General features: G+C 45.8%; 1 protein-coding gene across 1 annotated transcript in view; it reads right to left on the minus strand.

Moving 5' to 3' along the window:
• Positions 1-27333, minus strand: part of tnni3k (TNNI3 interacting kinase) — a 52578-nt gene that overhangs the window by 25025 nt on the left and 220 nt on the right. Inside the window, exons 2-17 of the mRNA XM_084172092.1 lie at positions 25630-25797; positions 25254-25346; positions 23614-25016; positions 22244-22301; positions 21762-21870; positions 21264-21349; positions 20669-20766; positions 19927-20037; positions 19605-19703; positions 11301-11439; positions 10795-10939; positions 9522-9626; positions 9343-9437; positions 8823-8972; positions 4501-4587; positions 3838-3894 (exon numbers count right to left, since the gene is read on the minus strand). Of these exons, the coding sequence (XP_084028218.1) occupies positions 3838-3894; positions 4501-4587; positions 8823-8972; positions 9343-9437; positions 9522-9626; positions 10795-10939; positions 11301-11439; positions 19605-19703; positions 19927-20037; positions 20669-20766; positions 21264-21349; positions 21762-21870; positions 22244-22301; positions 23614-25016; positions 25254-25346; positions 25630-25797 (3003 nt within the window). The remainder of the gene's footprint in view (positions 1-3837; positions 3895-4500; positions 4588-8822; positions 8973-9342; positions 9438-9521; positions 9627-10794; positions 10940-11300; positions 11440-19604; positions 19704-19926; positions 20038-20668; positions 20767-21263; positions 21350-21761; positions 21871-22243; positions 22302-23613; positions 25017-25253; positions 25347-25629; positions 25798-27333) is intronic.

Here is a 27333-nt window from a genome sequence, read left to right on the forward strand (position 1 = left end):
ACTAAAATATAAAATATATTTTGATTTGTGTAACACTTTTTTGGTTACTACATAATTCCATATATTCTACTATGTAGAAAATAGTACAAATAAAGAAAAACCCTTGAATGAGTAGGTGTGTTCAGACTTTTGACTGGTACTGTATGTAAATGTTATATTTCAGTTTTTTATTTGTAATATATTTGCAAAAAAATCAAAAAAACTATTTTGCTTTGTCATTATGGGGTATTGTGTGTTGATTGATGAGGCGGAAAAAACGATTTTATCCATATTAGAATAAGGCTGTAATGTAACAAAATGTGGAAATTGTCAAGGGGTCTGAATACTTTCCGAATGTACTGTAAATACATAATTTCTGACCGAAAAGTTCTGTTACCAAACTCCCTCGTTTGTTTAGGAAAAACATTCCATATTCCCTCAACCGCTTTACGTCACACATGTATGCATCGCATGCACGTGACCAAAGACCTATTCTCACGGGACTAGTATTATTAGAGAACATCGGTTATCTAATTATTACTCCAGAATGTCCGCTATTCCAGAGTAAGATTCGGACGGCATTAGTTTTTCCCCTGTAATTTGAATTTTTAAAAATAAATACATTGACAGTTATGACGGAAGCCTGGATGTTTAAATTCTAGGTATGAAGATACAGTATTTCAACATGTCCAGGTGATAGGGACACACTGATAACTCAAGCTTGGTTCCCAAGTTTCTAAACCATACCAAACCATCTTTGGTATATTATCGCCATAATATTTGAATTGAGGAAGTGTGATCATAATCATTAGGCTATTTTAGCGATCAACAGTACATCCTACATGCCCCCCAGCCTTCAGATGTGAGCAATTTCACTTGAGATGCGTTTTAAGGCTTTGGATGAGAAAATGAAATTTCAAACGTTTAGGTCAGTTGTATGCTGCTTTGCGATCTATTAACAGCAAGGGTTGCATTAAATAGGCTCAATAATTGTTTTTTACGGATGCGTTTGCCAATATTATATTCATACGCACAAAACATATAAACAAAAGCATTCACTGGGAAAGTTGCTAGGCTACATGTAGGCCGTTCATATATAGTTTATACGCAGCACTTAGTTCAATTTATCCAATCAGTTATTGATTTCTTGCGCAAACCGCGAGCAACACCTGTCAAACTCAGACCTTTCTTTCAAAACACAAGGATGTCGATTCGCACGGGACTAGGATTATCAGAGGACCTTGGAGTTCGCAAAAAAGCAGTAGGTTATTCTGGCTGGAATTGTTACTCACCTGCATGTAAAAATTACTGACATGGCAGATTGGTATGGGACCAAAATTACAGATGTGGTGTTTTGTGCTCATGCACATAGTTACATTGCCCAACCTCCCCTAGTAAAACTAATCAAGTCCGAATAGGGCACAATAGGGTTTGACCTATAGCATATCATAATCACATAAAATGGTATAACAAACTCTGAACACTGTAACCCATGTGACAGCAAAATGGATGCAGATGACCTGACAAATAAACTTGAAATGGGGAATGTTTACTGGTTGCGCAGGAGGTAAAGGGGAAGACAGATGTGTAGAATACATTTTACTAGTTGGTGGAAAATACTGGCGATCAAGAAAAATAAGGTATGGAGCAAGCACTGCGTCATATTATGTGCGCCAAACAGGTGCTTTATACAATACAATGTAATTTTCCTGACCATTTGGAACAATGTAAACACTCAATAAATTATAAGCGTCCAGAGAGTCTGTTGTAACGTTTTTTTTAAGCCTTTATTACAGCAAAGACTAAAAACAGGCATTCATTCGTGAATGCCATTTCCGAATTGGAACGTTTTATTTATTGTTTAAGCGAATTATTCAAAGCTCGCTTTATTTTATATGAAAACTAAAATGCTTGATTGCATTTCAAATCAGAAATGACTGGTATGCTGTGGCCTAAGTAAGTTATACGGTATTAAGACTAAACAGGATGTGCTCTTAGGCCTACAGCTCAATGTTGGTTATACAAGGCTGCTATACTAAGCCTACTAATGACAATAACATTACTTATGATCATAATAATAATAATAACAATAAGAGGAGATCAAGAAAAAGGAGCGTTATTATTATTATAAATATTATTTTCCAGACAATTTGGAACAGTTTAAACAACAGTAAATAAATTATAAATAATACCAGACAGGCTGTTCTACCAAAAAAAAAGTGTAAAGCCTTTATTACAGCAAAGCAAAGATTAAAAACAGCCGAATTTGTGGAATTGTTTAGTTGACATGTCGTTGCATGAGGCTTGGTGCTCACGGAATCAGTAGGCTATTAAACTCAAACAGGCAACAGAAGCAGGATCTGTATTATTTCTGTAGATATATTGATGATTTATAAACCAGGCACATTTAACAGTTAGGCTGTTGAATATAGACCTAATTAAGTTGGGGTTTCCTCTCTCCTCACTTTTCTTAGACAATAAGGCGAGGGCTGTTTTCTCATCTCCTGTCACGGTTTCGGCCGAGGCTGCCTCTCTTCCTTGCTCGGGCAGGCTTCGGCGTTCGTCGTCTCCGGAATACTAGCTGCCACCGTTGCATGTTTCTATGTTCGTTTGCTTTTGTCTGATTGTTGTTACACCTGTTATCGTTTAGTGTCATTAGTGTCCTATAAGTTCTCGTTGTGTTTGTCAAGTGTTGTGTGTGATTGTTTTACTGTCGTGCGGTTGGCTAGTATTTCTACTGTTTGCTCGGTTGAGCTATTCTCCATAGTGTTTGGAGTGTTTTGTCGCACCTGTTAGTGCGCCCGTTTGTTTTCGCCTACGTGCGGAGTTCTCGCCTCAGGGCATTTATTCGTGCTTGTGTTTTGTGCATCTACTAAAGTCTTTTGGACTAACGTTCTGCGTCCTGCGCCTGATTCCACCACCACACCCACCTACAGCTACACTGACATCTCCTCATTCTGCTGCTGCCTCCGCCACATTGTTCTCAACACCAATATACTGGTTAACTTTGCTATTATGCACATAGCAACATGGTCTAGGAAAAGGCGCCAATTAAACAGCGCATTGATGTGTTTCTGAACCGCGGACAGCGACCACTATCCAACGAGGGAGAAAGCGCATTTGTTATAAAATAATATTATTTGTATTAGTTTTGAGTCATTGTTCTTATGTAATATAACCATATACAATTTCAGTAGTGTAACAGTGTTGCTTCTGTCCCTCTCCTCGGCCCAACCTGGGCTTGAACCAGGGACCCTCTGCACACATCGACAACAGTCACCCTCGAAGCATCATTACCCATCGCTCCACAAAAGCCGCGGCCCTTTCAGAGCAAGGGAAACAACTACTTTAAGGTCTCAGAGCGAGTGACGTCACCGACTGAAACGCTACTAGCGCACCGCTAACTAGCTAGCCATTTCACACCGGTTACAGTAGCACACGTCTTAGACTGATGGACTGTGCCATCCCAAAGGCCTCCACAATAGATCAGTCCACTCAGACAGGCGCCAATCAGACAGGTGTCTTATACACCATGATTACTTATTTTTTGGCTACTGCTGGACTAAAGAAATCTCGGTCGACCAACAGCCTATCGACCAAACAATCGACCAGTCGACTAAATGGGGTCAGCCCTACCTGAGTCACATAGCAACAGTAACCAGTGAGTTTTTTCTCTCTTTTTTTTGTTGTAGTTTCTTTTACATTGGCCTGTTGTTTGCTATTGTCGATTACCATATCATCATATATAGGAGACACACACTAATAAGTCCCATAGCAACAGTAACCAGTGTCAGTATGACAGTGATGTGAAGTGCTGCTTGGATGATGCGTGTCATGTACTTCGCTTCACTCCAGTACCTTTAGTCATGCTTTTGATCTTGCCCAGGGGAGACGGCACAGACACGTAGGACCCATCTGAAAGAGTAGTGACAAGATAAACAGGATTAAGAAAATGCCCCATGTTTCTGCTCAATCTTTATTCCTTTTTAGAAAATCACATATACAGTGTTGTTTGTATTCAGCAATCTTGGTGAGGTGTTATCTTGCACTTTGAACATTACACCTGTTAATAATCAACATTCTCTCCTCTGTAGGCCTATTATTTAACATTTACTTGTGTTGTATTCAATCATCTTGGTGAGGTGTTATCTTTGAACATTACTAATGTTAATAGTCAACATCCTCTCCTTTATTGGCCTCTCCTAAAGACACATAGCATTAGATGTACAGTATATTGCATAGCAAAGACATACAGTATAGCATCAAAAATAGAATATTAGTTCTCTCAATTGTCTTTGCTTAATTTCTTACATCCTCTCTCCTTGGCTCCTTAAAACGTATTGGAGAAAATCTGAGGTATCTCCCCTCTCACCTTCTCCCCCAATGTGTTTTGAGAAGGCAGTAAGTAGAGAGAACACAAGGAATCAAGCAAATACAATTGAGATTCACCCTATGAGATGGCCCTAGATGCTAGAGCCTTGAGGTCAAAGTGCACCAGTGACCCCCACCTCTCCCACTCACCTCCGCCAGGCTGAGAGTACTCATTACAGGGGGAGTCGTCCAGGGGACGCTTGTAGTGTTTGAGCAGAGTGACGATGGTATCATGACCTGGGGTAGGGACACCGGGACAGGGTCACAGATACAGGGATACACAGACAGGGTTGTTACGGTGGCATTCACTATAAACTAACCCATTATTACCGCATTATACCCATCTACCAAAGTCACCATTAGTAGTTGTACTACTACTAATACTACATGTACACTACCAGTCAAGAGTTTGGAAACACCTACTCATTCAAGGGTTTTTCTTAATTTTTACTATGTTTTACATTGTAGAATAATAGTGAAGACATCAAAACTATGAAATAACACATATGGAATCATGTAGTAAACAAAAAAGTGTTAAACAAATCAAAGTATATTTATATTTGAGAATCTTCAAATAGCAACCCTTTGCCTTGATGACAGCTTTGCACACTCTTGGCATTCTCTCAACCAGCTTCATGTGGTAGTCACCTAGAATGCATTTCAATTAACAGGTGTGCCTTCTTAAAAGTTAATTTGTGGAATTTCAATTTCAATCCTGCCTGATCTGTCTATCTGAGACCTGGATTACGGAACAGGATCCCGACTCCGTTGTGGAGCTACACAATCGTTAGAATGGACCAAAACATCAACTCTGGTAAGAGAAAAGGTGGTGGAGTTTGTGCATTCATCAACGAGAAATATTGCAATCCTGCCCATATTACAACTAAGCACCAGGGCTGTACTAAAGACATTGAACTCCTTGCTCTTAACCTACGGCCATACTACCTGCCACTGGAAATAAATCAGGTCCTACTATTTATTGTTTACATAGCCCCCTCCGCTGATACCCATATAACTGCCGACTTGATTCATGACCTTGTATCCCAGGCTGAGACAGAGTCACCTGAAGCAGAAAAGCTGATCTGACTTTAACATGTGTAATCTATCTGAACATTTACCATCATATCAGCAATATGTTACATGTCCTACCCGTCTGGACCTCTGTTATGGTAACATCCCAGTGGGGTATTTTTCCAAGGCACTACCCAATGTTGGGGGTTCGGATCATAACATGGTTCAGCTCATCCCAGTCTACAAACCGCGTTTGCAGCGAGAGAAGACTAAAAGGTGGAGATGAACAGCTGGACTCCTGAAGCTACAGAAGCCCTCCAGGACTGTTCTGAGTCCCCTGACTGGGCGGCCCTGACGGACAGCTCCCATGACCTGGAAGAGAGTCCCCTGACTGGGCGGCCCTGACGGACAGCTCCCATGACCTGGAAGAGAGTCCCCTGACTGGGCGGCCCTGACGGACAGCTCCGATGACCTGGAAGAGAGTCCCCTGACTGGGCGGCCCTGACGGACAGCTCCGATGACCTGGAAGAGAGTCCCCTGACTGGGCGGCCCTGACGGACAGCTCCGATGACCTGGAAGAGAGTCCCCTGACTGGGCGGCCCTGACGGACAGCTCCGATGACCTGGAAGAGAGTCCCCTGACTGGGCGGCCCTGACGGACAGCTCCGATGACCTGGAAGAGAGTCCCCTGACTGGGCGGCCCTGACGGACAGCTCCGATGACCTGGAAGAGAGTCCCCTGACTGGGCGGCCCTGACGGACAGCTCCGATGACCTGGAAGAGAGTCCCCTGACTGGGCGGCCCTGACGGACAGCTCCGATGACCTGGAAGAGAGTCCCCTGACTGGGCGGCCCTGACGGACAGCTCCGATGACCTGGAAGAGAGTCCCCTGACTGGGCGGCCCTGACGGACAGCTCCGATGACCTGGAAGAGGCAACAGATACCGTCTCGGAGTACATCCGTTTCTGTGAGGATCTCGTTATTCCCAAAAAGAAAGTCAACATCTTCCCCAATAATAAACTGTGGGTAACTCTGGAATTAAAAGAGCTCCTCAACCAGAAAAAAAAACTAGTGTTTAAATCAGGTGGCAGTAAAGAGGAAAGGAAAAACATTGAGAGGCGACTCAAAAACAAAATCAAGGAGTGCAAGGCAGCATACAAAGAGAAATTAGAAAACCTTTTCAATCACAAGGCCAGTAGGAAAGCCTGGCAAGGGCTACAAACCATCATAGGATACAAACCAAAGAGACATTGTATGACTGTTGAAAATGACCTTGCTTTTGCTAATGATTTAACAGTTTATATTGTAGGTTTGACATGTGTGATTTTACATCGCAGCAGAAAGTGGCCTTGGACAGTATAGACAGCATACCAGCTGTTGATATACAGATCTCTGTGAATGACGTCAAGCAATCCTTTCAACGTGTCAACCCACGGAGATCATATGGTCCAAACGGCGTCAGCAGCAAGGTACTTCAGGCATGCGCAGACCAGCTCGCATTACCATTCCAGAAGCTGTTCCAGCTGTCACTGGACAGTGGGATAATTCCAGATTTATGGAAGTCGCTGATTGTCCAAGTACCCAAAAACAACAGGCCAAAAGAATGAACGATTTACGCCCTGTAGCCTTGACATCTGTACCTATGAAATGTTTTGAAAAAATAATTCACAAAACATTTCTCTCTGGTCTCTCCTCCCGATAAGATCCAAACCAATTAGCCTACTGTGCCTCCAGGGGTGTTGATGATGCGTTACTGGTAATGCTGAATAACATCTACAAACATTTAGAAAAGGCAAATAGCCTAGTGAAAATGGTTTTCATTGACATCAGTAGCGCGTTTAAAACCATCCAACCCCACCTACTGGTGGATAAACTGGTGTCAATGAATACTGTGAAGCGTACTCAACAAGTGAAGTTTAACTCTGCCATCTCTACATCTAGAACGGTGAATACGGGAGCCCCTCAAGGTTACGTACTTTCACCGATACTGGACACACTGTACACAAATTATTGGCAAGCCTCTAACTCAGCCCCAAATTATTTAAATATGCAGATGACACCCAGACCAAGCCTCTCTTCAAGGTTTTGACAGAGAAACGGCAAAAATTCATCCAGTTGCGCGCAGATAACTTTCTTGAAATAAACGTTAAGAAAACAAAAGAGATGGAAATTGATTTCAGAAGGAACAAAACTCACAACCCCCTACGAAGATCAATGGGGAATCAGTTGATAGAGTGACCACATATAAATACCTGGGAATCGAAATAGACAATAAACTGAAATGCAATGACTGTGCCTTTGCAAAGATAAAGAAATTTTTAACGCAAACTGAACCATTTTAATGTTGACCGCCATATCTTACAAATGTTCTATAAATCTGTCCTGCAGAGTGCGCTGTCCTTTGGTCTGATATGTGTGTTTGGAAACATGCGAGTGCAAGACCAAGTCAAACTTCAGAGCTTGATCAAGACGGCGGGAAGGCTAATTGGTATAGATCAAGAATCAGCCACCAACCTGCACACAAAACTCATCCTCCTAAAACTTGAAAGTATTTTACAGGACAGTACTCATCCCCTTCACTCAAAACTCAGTCACAGCAGCAGCCGGACAAGGGGAAAGAGACTTCTTCAAAATAAAATAAAAAAATATAGATATGGGGACTCTTTTATTCTAACAGCCATTAGGCTGTATAATCGATAGTCTGTTGGTCCCTCGAGTATACAGCATATTGCACTTTCACTTTAAATGTGTAGTTATAGCACTTTTAATGAATTATATTGTGTAGTTTCTGTGTGTTCATGTTTTTTGTACCATCCTTTTAAGCACATGACCAAATGAATTTTCCCCTGGTGGGATAATAAAGTTGATCTGAATCTGAGTACTACTACTACTACTACCTCTGCTGGGTAGTACTACAGTCACTACTACTACAGTCACTACTACTACAACAGTCACTACTACTTCTACTACTACTACCTCTGCTGGGTAGTACTACAGTCACTACTACAACAGTCACTACTACTTCTACTACTACTACTACTGCTGGGTAGTACTACAGTCACTACTACAACAGTCACTACTACTTCTACTACTACTACCTCTGCTGGGTAGTACTACAGTCACTACTAATACTCAAACTCTTCACTATTTATTCTACTGAGACAGGGGTAGGGTGACAGTGTGGGAGACTAAACAGCCAGACTACACTTAATTACAAACAGTTACTCAGAGTACTGTACTATCAAGGTTTCCTAGCAACACCACCGCCACAACTCTGAAAGTGACAAAACATCTCCTCACAATTCAAGCAAAGTCAATCATCTGTGAAAAAGAGATCGTACAAATGTCATAATCTTAATGTTTTCAGCTCTATTTCGTGTTGCTACAAAAGCTAGCTTTTCTGAGATACAGGTTTGTCCTTGGCCTCTCATTGGACAGACCGATCTGTCCATCACTGACTAACCTTTCTCATAGGCCCACATGAGGCAGGTTTGCTCCTCCTTCTCCCCACTGGACCGGCTGGGGTCACAGGCCACCAGGTTCATATCTGCCCCGCTGTCCAATAGGAACTGGACCAGACGTATGTGGCCGTGGAAACATGCACTGTGCAGACCTACAGAGACAGTGACAGGGTTCAAAGGTTATTAGCCCAAGCAGTCAGATCAACCGCTCTTCTCCCATTCATATGGACCTTATTTGTGTTGAAGTCCTTGCTAATTGTCAGTCATTTTTTATGTATGACTATTGCTGCAAAACGAATCTCCTTCTGGGATTACAAAGTTGGAACTTGACCTTATTGAGTGCTCTCGGCTGGTTTAGATATTATTTGTAGGGCCAAGAGTTTTTCCTCTTCAGTTCTGGTCAACAAAAACTCCTGGCCTCAGTCATACTTCATCATTAGGGTCAGTATATTGTTCTGATCACGTAACCTGGCCAGGGAAAACCTCCTGGCCCTAGATTAGGTAACGAGGAGAAATAGCCACCTGTGTGTCCGTCTCGACCCTGATGGTTGATGCTCATGGCATTCTGACCGAGCAGGCACTTGACCATCTCCAGACTCTTCCCATAGGTGCAGGCACTGTGGAGAGAGGTAGACACTGCTGTTACCTTGGACCTGTACAGCCAGAGAAGTTAACTCATAGGGGTACACTAGGGTTATTACCTGTGAAAGGCGGTCTCACTAAATATATTCTCCTTGGACAGACTCTCTGTGCCTGACAGCTGCACAATCTCCTTCACCACCTCAAACTTGCCATTGTAGCAGGCTCTGTGGAACACAGGGGCAATGACTTGCAGATACAGCTAGACACATAAGGAGATTATAGTAGCTTTTATCAGTCTCAGTGAATAAGACCAGGAACCATATGTATAAAATAAATTAAAATAGTATTTCTGTAAACAACAGGTGTAGACTAACAGTGAAATGCTTACTTACAGGCCCTTCCCAACAATGCAGAGAGAAAAATATAGAAAAAATAATAACACAAGGAATAAATACACAATGAGTAACGATAACTTTGCTATATACACGGGGTACCAGTACCGAGTCGATGTGCAGGGGTATGAGGTAGATATGGGCATGGGTAAAGTGACTAAGCAACAAGATAGATAATAAACAGTAGCAGCAGTATATGTGATGAGTCAAAAGAGTTACTGCAAAAGAGGGTCAATGCAGATATTCCGGGTAGCTATTTGGTTAACTATTTAGAAGTCTTATGGTTTGGGGGTAGAAGATGTTCAGGGTCTTGTTGGTTCCAGACTTGGTGCATTGGTACTGCTTGCCGTGCTGTAGCAAAGAGTACAGTCTATGACTTGGATGGCTGGATTCTTTGACAATTTTTAGGGCCTTCCTCTGACCGCCTGGTATAGAGGTCCTGGATGGCAGGGAGCTCGGCCCCAGTGATGTACTGAGCCGTACGCACTACCCTCTGTAGCACCTTGCAGTTGGATGCCAAGCAGTTGCCATACCAAGCGGTGATGCAGCCAATCAAGGTGCTCTCAATGGTGCAGCTGTAGACCTTTTTGAGGATCTGAGGGCCCATGCCAACATTTTTCTGCCTCCTGAGGGTGAAGAGGCGTTGTCGTGCCTTTTTCACGACTGTGTTGGTGTGTGTGGATCATGTAAATCCCTTAGTGATCAAGTGTCTCAGAGTAGGAGCACTGATTTAGGATCAGTTTTGCCTTTCAGTTTAGATCACAATGAATAACAGTTACATTGACAGTGGGGGGGGACCAGATTCTAGATTTGCACTCCAACTCTGAGACACCTGAGACATACAGCCCCAGTAGAGTTCAATCTACTGCTGCATGCCTCAGAGGGTACTCACATGAGCCAGTGATATCATTCTCTGTCTATTCCCACCGTGTTGTACTCTAAATGGTTTCACCCCAGATGTTCTTATCATTATGATGTACTGTATCATTAGTTAACTCACAGGTGGAGAGGGGTGTCTCCGTAGATGTTGACGGAGTGAGGCTGCAGCTCAAAGTTGCCCTGCAACAGGAAGCGGACCACTTCATGGTGGCCGAAACGGGCACAGAAGTGGAGCGGGACGTGGTCCTCGTTGTCCTGAGCATTCACTGTGGAGGAAGAAGGACTGAGTTGTTTTCTCGTTGGGCAACTTTAAAGAAGCTAGTCATTTCCTTACTAAAACCATTTACAACTTTGAACACTTGGCTGAATCCATTATGTGATGTCATTGTGTGACTTGTAGATAAACATGATGGTAAGTACCGGTAGACCATAATGAACATCAGGTCCACTTTGCAGTTACATCTTAATGTTCCCCACTCAAGCGCACGTCCCATCAAGATAAACAGTATATCACCTGAACCGAGGATTGTATTTTTTGACAATGTCTGTATTGAGAGCATGTTTACAGACACAGTGAAACTCAAGCATGTACCATGTAGCTCCCAGACCTACTGCACTAACTCTCACCTTCAGTCTTGCTCCCCTCTGCCAGCAGCAGTTTGACGACGCTGAGGAAGCCCTTGGCGGCTGCCAGGTGTAACGGTCTGTCTCCCACCTCCCCGCTCACATTTACATCCGCCCCAAACTTCAACAACAGTTTAGCCACCTGAGAGATTCACATTTACATTTTAGACATTTAGCAGACGCTCTTATCCAGAGCGACTTACAATTAGTGCATTCATCTTAAAATAGCTAGGTGAGAAAACAACACATCACAATCGTACATCACAATTTGGGAGGGGAGGGGGGCGTCGAGTGAGCCTAGAGAGTTATGTAAGATACTCTGCAAAGAGGTAGGGTTTCAGACATTTTGGGACGATGGGCAGGAACTCCGACGTCATGACTTTAGGGAGAAGCTTGTTCCACCATTGGGGTGCCAGGACAGAGATCAGCTTTGACTGGGCTGAGCGGGAGCTGCCTTCCCATAGGGGTGGGAGGGCCAAGAGACCAGAGGTGGCGGAACGGAGTGTGCGGGTTGGGATGCAGGGTTTGAGCATAGCCTGAAGGTAAGGAGGGGCAGTTCCTCTTGCTGCTCCGTAGGCAAGCACAAGGGTCTTGAAGATGATGCGAGGTTCGACTGGAAGCCAGTGGAGTGTGCGGAAGAGCGGGGTGACATGGGAGAACTCAAATTGTATTGGTCACATACACATATTTAGCAGATGTTATTGCGGGTATAGTGAAACGCTTGTGACTGCAAAGTTGCTTAGGAGCTAGAAGCAGAGCTGCCATGTCTGTCGGAGCCATCTTACTCATCCTTAGGAAGGTTGAACACCAGGCGGGCTGCAGCATTCTGGATAAGTTGAAGGGATTTGATGGCACAAGCGAGGAGCCCAGCGAACAGAGAGTTGCAGTAGTCTAGACGGGAGATGACAAGTTCCTGGATTAGGACCTGTGCCACTTCCTGTGTGAGGAAAGGTTGTTCTCTACAATGTTGTAGAGATTTAACCTGCAGGAGCTAGTCACTGCTTTGATGTTTGCAGAGAACGACAGGGTGTTGTCCAGGGTCACACCAAGGTTATTTGCACTCTGGAGGGGGGACAGCATGGAGTTGTCAACCGTGATGGAGAGGTCTTGGAGCGAGCAGGCTTTCCCCGGGAGGAAGCGCAGCTCCGTTTTGTCGAGGTTGAGCTTGAGGTGGTGGGCCACCATCCAAGCTGAGATGTCTGCCAGGCACGCAAAGATGTGTGTCGCCATCTGGGTGTCAGGGGAAGGAGAAGAGTAGTTGATAGGAGAGCCCATGTGAGGATATGACAGAGCCGAGTGACTTGTAAAGAGAAAAGAGGAGAGGGCCTAGAAGCGAGCCCTGGGGGACACCAGTAGTGAGAGCACGTGGTGCAGACACAGATCCTCTCCACGCCACCTGGTAGGTGTGGCCTGCCAGGCAGGATGCAATCCAGGAATGTGCAGAGGTTGTCCAACCCTGAGAGGGTGGTAGAGGAGTATCTGATGGTTCACGGTCTCGAAGGCAGTGGGTAGGTAAGGGAAGGGAAAGTCAGTTGCACAACTGAATGCATTCAACCGAAATGTGTCTTCTGCTTTTAACCCAGCTCCTCTGAATCAGAGAGGTGTGGCGGGCTGCCTGAATCGAACGTCCACGTCATCAGCACCCAGGGAGCAGTTGTTCTTGGGGGTTAACTGCCTTGCCGGCTCGGGGATTCAAACCAGTGACCTTTCGGTTACGGCCCAATGCTTTTAACTGCAAGGATACCTGGAGGTTGAGAACAGAAGAGAGAGAGTCAGCTATGGCAGAGTGGAGAACCTCTGTGACACAGAGGAGAGTAGTCTCAGTTGAGTGAACCACGTTGAAGCCCGACTGGTTAGGGTTTTGAAGATGGTTCTGAGAGAGATAACAAGAGAGTTGGTCAGAGACAGAACGCTCAAGTGTTTTCGAAAGAAAAGAGAGAAGAGATAGAGGTCTGTATCTTTTGACGTCAGATTAATCGACTGTTGTTTTCTTGAGGAGGGGAGCGACTCTGGCAATCTTGAAATCAGAGGGGACACAGCCAGTGGAAAGGGATGAGTTGATGAGGGAAGTGAGGAATGGAAGAAAGGCCTCCAGAGATGGTCTGGAGAAGGGAGGATGAGATGGGGTCAAGTGGGCAGGTTTTTGGGCGGCCAGTCATCCCTAGTCGCAAGATTTTATCTGGAGAGAGAGGGTAGAAAGAGGTCAAGGTGTAGGGTAGTTCTGTCTGAGTGGGACCAGTGGACTCAATAGGCTGAGTGAATGAGAAGCGGATGTCGAATAAGGATGGAGGAGAAAGTGGAGACGAGTTTCCCAGGGTTGGAGGTAGAAGCTTGAAATTTAGAGTGATAGAAAGTGTCTTTAACAGTGGATACAGAGGAAGAGACGGTAGAGTGAAGGGAGTGGATGATAGGTCGTTTCCGCTCAGCTGCCCGCAGCCCTGTTCTGTTAGCACGCAGTGAGTCACTCAGCCGCGGAGTGGGAGGGGAAGGAAAGTGGACAGTGGGAGTCAAAGGAGGCGGAAAGGGAGGAGAGTAGGGTCGAAGAGGCAGAGTCAGGAGACAGGAGGGAGAAGGATTTAGCAGAAGGGAGAGAGGATATGATAGAAGAGGAGATAGTAGTGGGAGAGAGAGAGTGAAGATTGCAGTGGCGCATGACCATCTGGGTAGGAGCTGAGTGGGTAGTGTTGGAGGAGAGAGGGAGAGAGAAGGAAACAAAGTAGTGATCAGAAACCTGTAGGGGGGTTGCAGTGAGATTAGTCTGTCTGTCTTGTGAATGGGAGATGACTGGGAAAGGCTGAGATCAAAAGAGGAAAGGAGTGGAAAGAAAGAGGGGGAAATAAATTAATTGAAGTCAGGTGTCGGGGGGTTAAAGTCGTCCAGTACAATGAGTGGTAAGCCATGGTTGGGAAATTAGCTTATCAAGGTGTCAAGCTCATTGAGGAACTCTCCAACAGCACCTGGTGGGGGATATATGACAACAATGTTAAACTTGATTGGACAAGTGACAGTGACTGCATTGAATTAGAGTGAGGAGATAGACAGGTGAGAGAGTGGGAAAATAGAAAATATCCACTTAGGAGAAATTAGTAGCCTTGTGCCACCACCGCAACGACCAGATGCTCTTGGACAATGAGAGAACAAATAGTCAAAGGACGAGAGAGCAGCTGGAGTAGCAGTGTTCTCTGGTGTAATCCATGTTTCTGTCAGGGCCAAAAATTGTAGGGACTGAAGGGGTAGATACACTACTGGTCAAAAGTTTTAGAACACCTACTCATTCAAGGGTTTTTCTTTATTTTTTACTATTTTCGACATTGTAGAATAATAGTGAAGACATCAAAACAATGAAATAACACGTGGAATCATGTAGTAACCAAAAAAGTGTTAAACAAATCAAAATATATTTTTTATTTGAGATTCTTCAAATAGCCACCCTTAGCCTTGATGACAGCTTTGCACATTCTTAGCGTTCTCTCAACCAGCTTCACCTGGAATGCTTTTCCAACAGTCTTGAAGGGGTTCCCACATATGCTGAGCACTTGTTGGCTGCTTTTCCTTCACTCTGCGGTCCTCATCACAAACCATCTCAATTTGGTTGAGGTCAGGGGATTGTGGAGGCCAGGTCATCTGATGCAGCAATCCATCACTCTCCTTCTTGGTAAAATAGCCCTTACACAGCCTGGAGGTGTGTTGGGTCATTGTCCTGTTGAAAAACAAATGATAGTCCCACTAAGCCCAAACCAGATGGGATGGCAAATCGCTGCAGAATGCTGTGGTAGCCATGTTGGTTAAGTGTGCCTTGAATTCTAAATAAATCAGTGTCACCAGCAAAGCACCCCCACACCATAACACCTCCTCCTCCATGCTTTACGGTGGGAAATACACATGCGGACATCATCCGCTCACCCACACCGCGTCTCACAAAGACACGGTGGTTGGAACCAAAGATCTCCAATTTGGACTCCAGACCAAAGGACAAATTTCCACCGGTCTAATGTCTATTGCTCGTGTTTCTTGACCATGAAGGCCTGATTCACACAGTCTCCTCTGAAGAGTTGATGTTGAGATGTGTCTGTTACTTGAACTCTGTGAAGCATATATTTGGGCTGCAATCTGAGATGCAGTTAACTCTAATGAACTTATGCTCTGCAGTAGAGGTAATCTGGGTCTTCCATTCCTGTGGCGGTCCTCATGAGAGCCAGTTTCATCATAGCGCTTGATGGTTTTTGCGACTGCACTTGAAGAAACTTTCAAAGTTCTTGAAATGTTACATATTGACTGATATTCATGTCTTAAAGTAATGATGGACTGTCGTTTCTCTTTGCTTACTTGAGCTGTTCTTGCCATAATATGGACTTGGTCTTTTTCCAAATAGGGCTATCTTCTGTATACCACCCCTACCTTATCACAACACAACTGATTGGCTCAAACGCATTTGGAAGGAAAGAAATTCACAAATTAACTTTTAACAAGGCACACCTATTAATTGAAATGCATTCCAGGTGACTACCTCATGAAGCTGGTTGAGAGAATGACAGGAGTGTGCAAAGCTGTCATCAATGCAAAGGGTGGCTACTTTGAAGAATCTCAAATCTCAAATATAGAGATTAACTCATGTCACGATCGTCGAAAGGAGGAGACCAAAGCGCAGCGTGTTGAGCGAACATCGTTGACTTTATTAATAAGAAACCACGATCAAAAAACAACAAACCAAATATGCCGAAAGTGAAGTCCAATACTGATATAGACTAACAGCAACAAGGAAACAAAAACCCACAAAACCAAGGTGAAACCACACAGTATAAATATGGCTCCCAATCAGAGATAACGAGCCGACAGCTGACACTCGTTACCTCCGATTGGGAGTCATATGACTAATCAACATAAAACCCAAACATAGAAATGAAACAACTAGGTCCCACATAGAAATACACCCAAAAGAAAATGACAACCCTGGCTCACAACTAAGAGTCCCGGAGCCAGAACGTCACAGTACCCCCCCCTAAAGGCGCGGACTGCGACCGCGCCTCACAACCCCACAATAGGGGAGGGCTGGGTGGGTGTTGCTCCCCGGAGGCGGTTCCGGCTCCGGGCTTGACCACCACCCCACTATAGTTACTACCCGCTTTCTTAACCTCCTCCCAATGACCACCCTCCACTTAAACCCACCTGGATTAATGGGCAGCACCGGACTAAGAGGCAGCACCAGGCTAAGGGACAGCACCGGACTAAGGGGCAGCACTGGACTAAGGGGCAGCACTGGACTAAGGGGCAGCACCTGACTAAATGGCGGATCCTGGCTGGCTGGCTCTGGCGGATCCTGGCTGGACGGCTCTGGCGGATCCTGGCTGGACGGCTCATGGCTGGCTGACGGATCTGGCTGCTCATGGCTGGCTGACGGATCTGGCTGCTCATGGCTGGCTGACGGATCTGGCCGCTCATGGCTGGCGGAAGGCTCTGGCTGATCCCGTCTGGCGGAAGGCTCTGGCTGCTCCTGTCTGGCGGAAGGCTCTGGCTGATCCGGTCTGACGGAAGGCTCTGGCTGCTCCTGTCTGGCGGAAGGCTCTGGCTGATCCTGTCTGGCGGAAGGCTCTGGCTGATCCTGTCTGGCGGAAGGCTCTGGCTGATCCTGTCTGGCGGAAGGCTCTGGCTGATCCTGTCTGGCGGAAGGCTCTGGCTGATCCTGTCTGGCGGAAGGCTCTGGCTGATCCTGTCTGGCGGAGAGCTCTAGCGGCTCCGGTCTGGCGGACGGCTCTGAAGGCTCATGGCAGACGGGCGGCTTTGCAGGCTCAGTACAGACGGGCAGTTCAGACGGCGTTGGGCAGACGGACAGTTCAGACGGCGTTGGGCAGACGGGCAGTTCAGACGGCGTTGGGCAGACGGGCAGTTCAGGCGCCGTTGGGCAGACGGGCAGTTCAGACGGCGTTGGGCAGACGGGCAGTTCAGACGGCGTTGGGCAGACGGGCAGTTCAGGCGCCGTTGGGCAGACGGGCAGTTCAGACGGCGTTGGGCAGACGGGCAGTTCAGACGGCGTTGGGCAGACGGGCAGTTCAGGCGCCGTTGGGCAGACGGCAGACTCTGGCCGTCTGAGGCGCACCGTAGGCCTGGTGCGTGGTGCCGGAACTGGAGGTACCGGGCTGAGGACACGCATCTCAGGGCTAGTGCGGGGAGAAGCAACAGGGCATGCTTGGCCCTGGGGACGCACCGTAGGCCTGATGCGTGGTGCCGGAACTGGAGGTACCGGGCTGAGGACACGCATCTCAGGGCTAGTGCGGGAAGCAGCAACAGGGCATGCTGGACCCTGGGGACGCACATAAGGCCTAGTGCGGAGAGCAGGAACAGGCCGGGCTGGGCTGGCGACGCGCACCGTATCCCTGGTGCGAGAGGCCGGAACAGGCCGGGCCGGGCTGGCGAAGCGCACCGTATCCCTGGTGCGTGGAGTAGGAACAGGCCGGGCTGGGCTGGCGACGCGCACCGTATCCCTGGTGCGAGTGGCCGGAACAGGCCGGGCCGGGCTGGCGAAGCGCACCGTATCCCTGGTGCGTGGAGTAGGAACAGGCCGGGCTGAGCTGGCGACGCGCACCGTATCCCTGGTGCGAGTGGCCGGAACAGGCCGGGCCGGGCTGGCGAAGCGCACCCTATCCCTGGTGCGTGGAGCAGGAACAGGCCGGGCTGGGCTGGCGACGCGCACCGCATCCCTGGTGCGAGTGGCCGGAACAGGCCGGGTCGGGCTGGCGTAGCACACCGTGGACCTGGTGCTTGGAGTAGGAACAGGCCGGTCCGTACCGGGAACACACACCACTGGCCTCAACCGAGGATCATGAACGGGCCGGACCGGAATGGCAACACACATCAGTCCTTCACGCCGTGCCACAAACACTTCCCTCCCTCTACTCGCCAATGGCTCCCGTACTCCGTTAGCCTTCTCTCCTTTTCTCCCTGTGGCAGCCTCCTGCTGCCCAGCCGCCCAAGCCATGTGCCCCCCCCAAAAAACTTTTTGGGGTTGCCTCCCGTCCTTCCGACGATGGCCCTGCCGATGCCGTTGCTCCTCTCCTGCCAGGTTCTCCCCCTTCATCGCCCTCCGGTACCGGACGGCCTCCTCCTGGGTAATATGTCCCCAGCCGAGGAGGACATCCACCAACGTTCTCTCCTGACCCGGCGCCTCCTCCCATGTCCAGACCCTTTGCTCCTGGACGCGCTGCTTGGTCCTTTTGTGGTGGGTTTTTCTGTCACGATCGTCGAAAGGAGGAGACCAAAGCGCAGCGTGTTGAGCGAACATCGTTGACTTTATTAATAAGAAACCACGATCAAAAAACAACAAACCAAATATGACGAAAGTGAAGTTCAATACTGATATAGACTAACAGCAACAAGGAAACAAAAACCCACAAAACCAAGGTGAAACCACACAGTATAAATATGGCTCCCAATCAGAGATAACGAGCCGACAGCTGACACTCGTTACCTCCGATTGGGAGTCATATGACTAATCAACATAAAACCCAAACATAGAAATGAAACAACTAGGTCCCACATAGAAATACACCCAAAAGAAAATGACAACCCTGGCTCACAACTAAGAGTCCCGGAGCCAGAACGTCACAACTCATCCTTATTGACTGCAGATTGGCAGTTCCAAACGCTGCTGGAGACTAGGAATTCCACATTGGTTGTGCACGCAGGGTACACTAAATTAGAAGGTTTGCATACACGGGCTGGTGAGCATCTGTAAAACCTACAGGGAGAGGAGCGAACTGGGAGAGAAAACACACACATAGTTGCCAAAGCTACAAAAGAGCAAAATGATATCATCAGAGAATAACTAGGTAAGATACTCAAGTGAGAGAGTGGTGTAGAGTGGTGGGGGACATCCATGTACTCAATCTACATCAAGATTGTGGGAGATGGAGAGACCTAGCTCTGGTCCGGGGCATTAGTGCGCGTTCTTCTACTAACAGAGCAGAGGCAACTCGTTGTTTTTGTCACGTGATGGGAGCAGAGCTTGGAGAGACCCAGACGAGACAGACTTGACATGGAAGTGGAACTGGGCCTGGGGGGTTACTGTAATAGACACTGTACGGCTAGGTCCCAAACAGCACTCTATTCCCTATAGCCCATAGTGCTCTGGTCCAAAACTAGTGCACTATGAAAGCAATAGGAAGCCATTTGGGACGCAGACTAGATCTCTGGTGACAAGAAAAAGGGATGAACAGATTTCAACACATCCCCTGCTTGGCAGAAGGTAAAGAGGGATATCTTGGATGAAGCTACCTACACTGTTATATTAGGACAAAACTTTTAAACCATTACCTGGTCATGGCCATAGTAAGCAGCAATGTGCAGAGGAGTAAAGAACACAGCATCCTGGACGTTGACATAGGCTCCGTGCTGGAGAAGGATATCCACTGCCTAAGAATGACAACATGTAGGCTATATTACAGGACATATTATTATCATATCATCACATCACTAAATCTCTTGTTGGAACACCCATTGTTGCTGACGCCAGCAGAACGATTCATAAATATGAATAGTACTGTACAGAATGTGAGGTAATGTCTGAGACTGGTATAAACAGGGGCAGTGAGGATTTATTTATTTTTAAACCCAAAAAAACAGAGGCAGTGCCCACCTCATGGTGCCCAGCGATGGTGGCGATATGCAGGGCGGTGAGGGCACCGTACCCAACTTGCTGGATGTCTGCCCCTCCGTGGAGCATTGCCGTCACCAGCTCAGCATTGTCCTGGGAGGACACACAACTACTGTCAATCACGTAGGTTTGTTTTCACTTTAACACTTGAGGAGAATTGTATTCCTTTATTCCTTGTGTCCTCTCACAAAACACACTGGGGAAGATAAGCTTCCTCCCGTCTGACCTTCTCTTCAGGCATTTTGAGGAGGTAAGGAATCAGGGAAATACAGATGACGTTCACCCCAAGTCATCAGCACCTTGATTAAGCCGAGACCTCAAAATAGACACATCTGTAATACTGATCCTGTGTGCCTCAGGACTAGATGAACTGTCTCTAGTCCTTAGCATGAGAGCAAAACAGAACATATCACACTGTTCATAGAACAATGTGTGCATTGTGATGCGACTTGCGCTCCACCATGTGGTAAAACCATGGAATGTCTCCAATTCATTTAACAATAAAGGCCAATCCACAGCAACATTCTTATAACGTTCAGCAAATCCCAATATAATCACACATCATAAACAGTAACCTACTCACTACAGACATATCTTTGTAACTATATCAATAACACTGTCTTCAAATGAATGCATTTTCCATCTCTTTCCTCATTTTTGTGTGCGCATAAAAAAAAATATATATATATTTATGAAGGGAACAGGTGTCTAACCATTCTCTCACCTTATAGACAGCCAGGTGTAGAGCAGTGAACCCATTCCTGGTAAGCCTGGATGGACGTAGGCCTTTCAACATCAGAGTCCGTATGTGGACTTTATTCCCTGGAGAAAACCATATACTAGCCTGGCATCAGATCTGTCTGTGGTATATTGTCTCTGTTCCTAGATCTATATTTAAGCAATAAGGCCCGAGGGGGTGTGGTATATGGCCAATATACCACTCTGCATGACGCAACGTGGAGTGCCTGGACACAGCCCTTAGCCGTGGTATAGTGGCCATATCCCACAAACCGTGAGGTGCCTTATTGCTATTATAAGCTGGTTACTAACGGAATTAGAATAGTAAAAATAAATGTTTTGTCATACCCGTGGCATACGGTCTCATATACCACGGCTTTCAGCCAATCAGCACTCAGGGCTTGAACCACCCAGTTTATATTGCTGGTTAGACAGCATAAACAGATCTGGGACCAGGCTAACAAAACAATGGAGCACAATCAAAGCTAATGAGCTCATGGGCGTCAAGCCAAGAGTGCAGCAGCAAATGTAACACTTTAATGTTTTGGTAAGAGGTTATTAATAGTAATAATCGTACATACCGTCACACATGCAGCAGAGATGCAACAGGGACAGCCCGCTCTCTGTCCGGTAATTCAAGTTCACTTTCTGGAAAGCTTCATCAGAGCTGAGCCATCCAAATACAACATACTGATGTAAGTCCAGCGTACAAATGTGTAATTACAATAGCTATTACACTGTCCTTCCTTTACACCATGATTAGGACACTGATGTAAAACATATAATCCATTTAATATAACATATAGCAACAGTAATAATCGACCCAGAAGACATTTGGACAATGTCTAGAACTATATGGAGACTGGGCATGAGTCAGTATCATAACATTTCTGTGATGTTATATCATGACATGTGAAAGACTGAACAGGGATGAATGCATCACTTTAACCACAGAGAGCTACTGTTACCTGAAGTCACTATCATAACATTCTGTGTCACCTTATGACATTACAACATGACACATGGAAGAATGAATAGGGAATAAATGTCTGGCTTTTATCACAGAGAGCCTCTGTTACCTGAAGACCTGTTTGAGGTCTATCAGCTCGCTGTCTTTGATGCGTAGGTCATCCTCCAGCCTCTCGATGATCACGGAGTATGACTCGCTCACCTTCTTCTTCCACTCATCTTCAGAAAGGGAGTTAGGCAAGATAAGCATAGGTATAGCATCATTTACTGAGTTATTAGCCTGATTGCGACTGAGGTACTGTAATTTTAAAAAGCTGAAACGCTTTCCATAGGTTACACACTGAAATGGATTTAGTACATCTACAGACTGCATTTCCCATCACTTGTATTTTCCAATGTTAAATAATGTAACTTCTCTATATCCTAGTTTAAATACCAAAGGAAGTGGGAAAATGGCAGCAAAAGTTACTCCCACCCTATTGGACATACATTTTCCAAAGCGAAGCTTCTTAATAGGCTTCTATAGTACATATTTAGACCCCGACATATACTCTCAGGCAGCACAAAACACTGAAAGAGAACAAGCCATTACCTGTACACGTCTGAGTTGGTCTTGATTTATAATTACCCATCGAACCTCTTTTTTCTTCCTGTGTACGTTGTATAGTTTGGTGGAACAGAGGAGTGAAGCAGTAACACTATCCCTATCTCAGTCACAATAGAGTAGGACCAGATAGAAGAGGGATCATGGCAGAGGGCTAAAAATAACATCTCTAAGAGGAATGCCTGGCCGCTATGACAACTGATCTGTGTGTGTGTTGCTCTTTTCAAACAGCAGGTGGCCATTAGCTTACATTGTCTTGCACAAGCCGTCGGTCAGTTTTCACATTTTGAAGTTGTCAACTGCTTGATGGCCTGAAAACGAAACAATGTAGTCAGAATGGCAAGGACACTGTCTTAGCGTTTAACTACTGACAGCTTGATCACAGAAGAGTACTACTGTACCTTGCAGTGATTAAGTAAAAGCATTTGAAGAATGGGGACCTGTGGAATTTTATTTTTATTTATTTAACCTTTATTTAACTAGGCAAGTCAGTTAAGAACAAATTCTTATTTACAATGACGGCCTACACCGGCCAAACCCGGACGACGCTGGGCCAATTGTGCGTTGCCCTATGGGACTCCCAATCACGGCCGGTTGTGATACAGCCTGGAATCGAACCAGGGGGTCTGTAGTGACGCCTTAAGCACTGAGATGCAGTGCCTTAGACCGCTGCGCCACTCATGGACGCCAATTGAATGGCATCCATGTTGCTAAGCCTTCCAGTTCATCGCTACATCACAAAGCTGCCACAGACCATGCCCCAGTCCAATTTGACATAATGGTCCGTGTGGTGGATATCTGACATTCTCTCTGGGGAAACCTATAGGGATGACATCATTGCCAGCATGACATCATTGACTACTTGCTTGCCGATAGGCCACTACCTATACCTAACTCTGCATAGGATGTAAAGAGCTGTCCCTTACACTTGTGTTCAAAAATAGAGCAGAGCACCAGTGGAATGCACACAGAAATAGAATCAGAACTGATGGGGGTGATGCCCCATACCAGCTTAGAACAATGAAGAGACACACAACTTTCAAATATTTTTTGAAATATTTTCAGTCATTGTTACAAAATGGATTGTCATTACCATTTAATTTCCCCATAGACACATTTTTAAATACCACAAAAATATAAAATCTTTGCAACAAAACAAAAAAATCTACATCCAAAATATCAAACAGCTGATCCAACCTTTCCCACCTGTTAATCATTAACATGAACGCCATCAACTACCCACCACATTCGATTCCTTTTTCAGTTCAAGTTAACACACAATCATTCCTATCATGATTACAAAGGAACAATGGTATTACAATCAATATTAGCCTAGTTATCACTATAGTTCACAGTCAGCTCCATTTCTTCTTCTCCACGTCCTCCATGAGTCTCTTCCTGTACTTGAGCATCTTCTCCAGGTGTTTAGATTGCAGGGCCTCCTGTAGAGACATCAGCTTGGTGCCAAGAGGCAGTGTGACAGTGGATACGCCTGGCTGCAGTGCCTGCACCATCTCCAGAGTCAGGGAGAACGAGTCACGCATATCCGGGCACACAGGGAACAGACAGGCGTTCCACAGACTACAACTCGATGTGTCTCCAGAGAACCTCAGGCTCTCAGGGCTCAGGCCCCACTTCGCCAGGCACTCCACCAAACTTGCCCCGAACAGGTTCAACCCCTCCATATTTGCAGGGGCCCCCACAGCCTTTTTGAGGTTGTCCTCGATGCCGAAGGCGACGGTGACGAAACCTGTTTGGCCCTGGCGGTTCACGCAGAGGGAGTGTATGAAGGTTCCATCGGGCACCTTTAGGCCCGCGCCTACCCAACAGCCGCTGAGGATGGTCCGCCCACCCACGTGGGCGCCGGCCTCGAGCCTACAGTACTCTACCACCGAGCCTGGAGTTAAAGAGGAGCCGGGCTTCAAGTCACTGAGCATCTCACAGCAGACCTTAAAGCTGAAGTTTTGGTTGCAACCTAGCACCTTGTATAGGCCCAGCTCGCTCCTCAGGCACGGGTCCTCGCTGAGGTAGAAGAGGTACTCGGTGGTGGTGCCGATGTGGTAGAACTTGGAGTGGTTGAGGGCCACCACATTGAGCGGGGTTCCCTTGAGGCGGTGGAAGATCTTCTGACGCATCTCCACCAGGCTGCTCTCCTGCTTGGTGACGTTGGCTGTGTTGTTGGTGTACGCCACCGTGGCTTGGGGACCCAGGGCCTGAAGGAAGTCCCCATAGGCATCTATCTCGCAGCCCAAAGGACGCACCTCTCTGAACAGACTAAGTAAAGACATCACAGTCTGGTAGTCCACATAATATGTACTGTCTGTGTAGACAAACTCTGCATCACTCAGCAGAGACACACAGTTATCCTCGTTCTTACACACAGCACCGTTGTCATGCATCTTCTTGACGCTAGGTTTGTGCAGAAAATGGAGGCAGGTCCTGTATTCCATGAAGGCCAATCCAGACTTCTCCTGCTGGTCCAGCACAAACACTCCGTGTGTGGTTCCAATGGAGATGGGGGAGGGATGGGCTAGGGCAGTGAACCCAGACCTGTCAAACCTGATACTCTCATCCTCTGCTATGCTGTAGAGCTCTATGCAATCCGCACTGGTCACCAGCACACCCGGTTTCATGTGCGAGGGGAAATTGACAAACACGGCCAGTTTGAGCTCCAGCATCTGGTACAGAGGATCTCCCAGAGGCATGGGGGTGAAGATTTTCCCCAGGGCACTGGCATTGGGCAAGCGCTGGCTGAATCCCCCTAGGAAAATCAAAGCAATTTGAAAACAGTCAATAACAATCATGCCATTTAGCAGACATTTTTATCCAAAGTGTCTTCCAGTAGACTTACAGTAGTGCTTGCATACCATTTTTCAATAATATAGGCCTGTCTTACATTTATATCACTTTTACATAATTTCCAACTAATATACGGTTTTAAAATGTTATATTCACACAGTAAATCATGACTTAAGTGTAGATGAATGAGTGATTATACCTGCATGAATTAGGAGGACCCTGTATCCACCCAAAGCCTTCCCATAGATGTCTTCCAGCTGTTGTAGGGAGTGCAGTGTCGCGCCTCCATTTCCTGAGAGCGAAGTTCAATTCAGTCAAAGTGAAATGCTTCAACGAAATCAGGGGCTGTATGTACCAAGCATCTCAGAGTAGGCTTGCTGATCTAGGATCAGGTCCTCCTTGTCCATGTAATATTTTTCAATGTGATCTTAAAAGCAAAACTGAAAATGTGTAAATGTACCTATACTCTTCTATCATGTGTAATTGTCCTATGTTTATTGTACTATTTTACTCTGAGACACTTAATATCGGAATATTTAAATCAGAAACAGAACAATAATATAGGTTATCCTCACCTATTTTGGCTCCTGGTGGATCTGAGAACACGTGATAAGGAATGCCAAGTGGGATCTCTTTCCTCTCAAGTTTCTCTGAGATCTGAAGCTCATATGCTTCTCTCTGGTCATCATCCACAGCAGTTAACACAACTAGATCCCAAAACTCTCCAGGTTGCACCTGCTTACCTAAATGACAAAAAAACATGGCTGTGTTTAGACAGGCAGCCCAATTCAGATCTTTTACCAATTATTTGCATATCTGATACCTATCTGGTCTCATCCCTAATGTGTAAACAGCAACAACATAAAACACATGGAATCTGATCTTTTGACTTCCAATTTAAAGCACCATCCTACATATATGACCTCTGTCTGGACGTTCAGATCACATTTCTTTTTTACTCTTGAAGTGTTGTTGTTGTTATTGTTGTTTTGCACATGACCTGCCGTTACCATGACAACCACCCAACAATTTAATTGAACAGTGATAGGAAATGAGCATGGCATCTGTGGGCTACTTCAGAGCCTACATCAGAGTGAATGTGCAAATCTGATGTGGGTCACACATAAAACTGAGTGTGGACAGTCAGAAAAAAAAGATTGGATATAGAAAGAAAATCTGATTTGAGTTCTTAGGGTGTGCAATATATGACACACATATATTAGCTTCTGTGGGATTGTTCGACATTGAAGCCGACAGTGCAGGCGACTGCCGACTGACTGATCTACAAATCACCTTGCATCATAAATAACAACTCATTATTATTTGTAGATCAGTCAGTCAGAATTGATCCCTGAAACATCACAGTTTTGATGCTCTCCAACACAACATGGCGAGTGACTAGCCTAGCCCTTGATCATGACTCTCAGTTCCATTGCGTTACACATAAGAGTCATTGGACGAAGGTGTCTTCTGTACGGGGGAGTTTTTTCAAGAGCCCTGACGCTTGGTCTGAACATTAACACACATCGCTTGCGGTACGGTTTTGGAAGGACCTTATCTTTCATATCAGCTAGAAATAATTTTCAAAAAACTAAAATGTTAAATTGATACACATTAGTGTTCCCACACAGACATATCTCCATGCTACAGCACGTGTTAACGGATGACAGACGGAAGACAGAGGGACGACCTGTGCTAATTAGCTTTCTAGCATGCTCGGAACACCTGTGTGTAAAGGAAGAAGGCCGCCAGAACTGTGTTGTCACTGAAAAATACTGTTGGCTGCAATGGCGATTAAGCCGGTTAAAACAGTGCACAGCAGTGGAGGCTGGTGGGAGGAGCTATAGGAGGACAGGCTCATTGTAAGGCTGGAATATAATTAATTGAATGGTATCAAACATATGGTAACCACATGTTTGACTCCTTTCCATTGATTCCATTCCAGCCATTACAATGAGTCCGTCTTCCTATAGCTCCTCCCACCCGTGTACAGTAAGTGTATGTTTTGATGTGATATGAAAGTAAAGGGCTTTATGTTTCTAGAACCGTATCGCAATTAAGAATCGATTCACCTCTGAAAATAACATATATGGAGTAATGATAGGCTCCTTAAGAGTATGACTAACCTATGCAGCCAATCAATCAATCAAATTTAACAGCAAAAGCTTTAGGTCAGGTAAATTAAACTTTTGCATTGAAGCTTTAAGTATGAATAGTTACAACAAGCTACACATAGAGATCCTATTAAATTAGTATTTTAATTCCTAATTCTATAAGGC

Source organism: Coregonus lavaretus, assembly GCF_964263955.1.
Source record: "Coregonus lavaretus genome assembly, chromosome: 11".
NCBI classification, from domain to species: Eukaryota; Metazoa; Chordata; class Actinopteri; order Salmoniformes; family Salmonidae; genus Coregonus; species Coregonus lavaretus.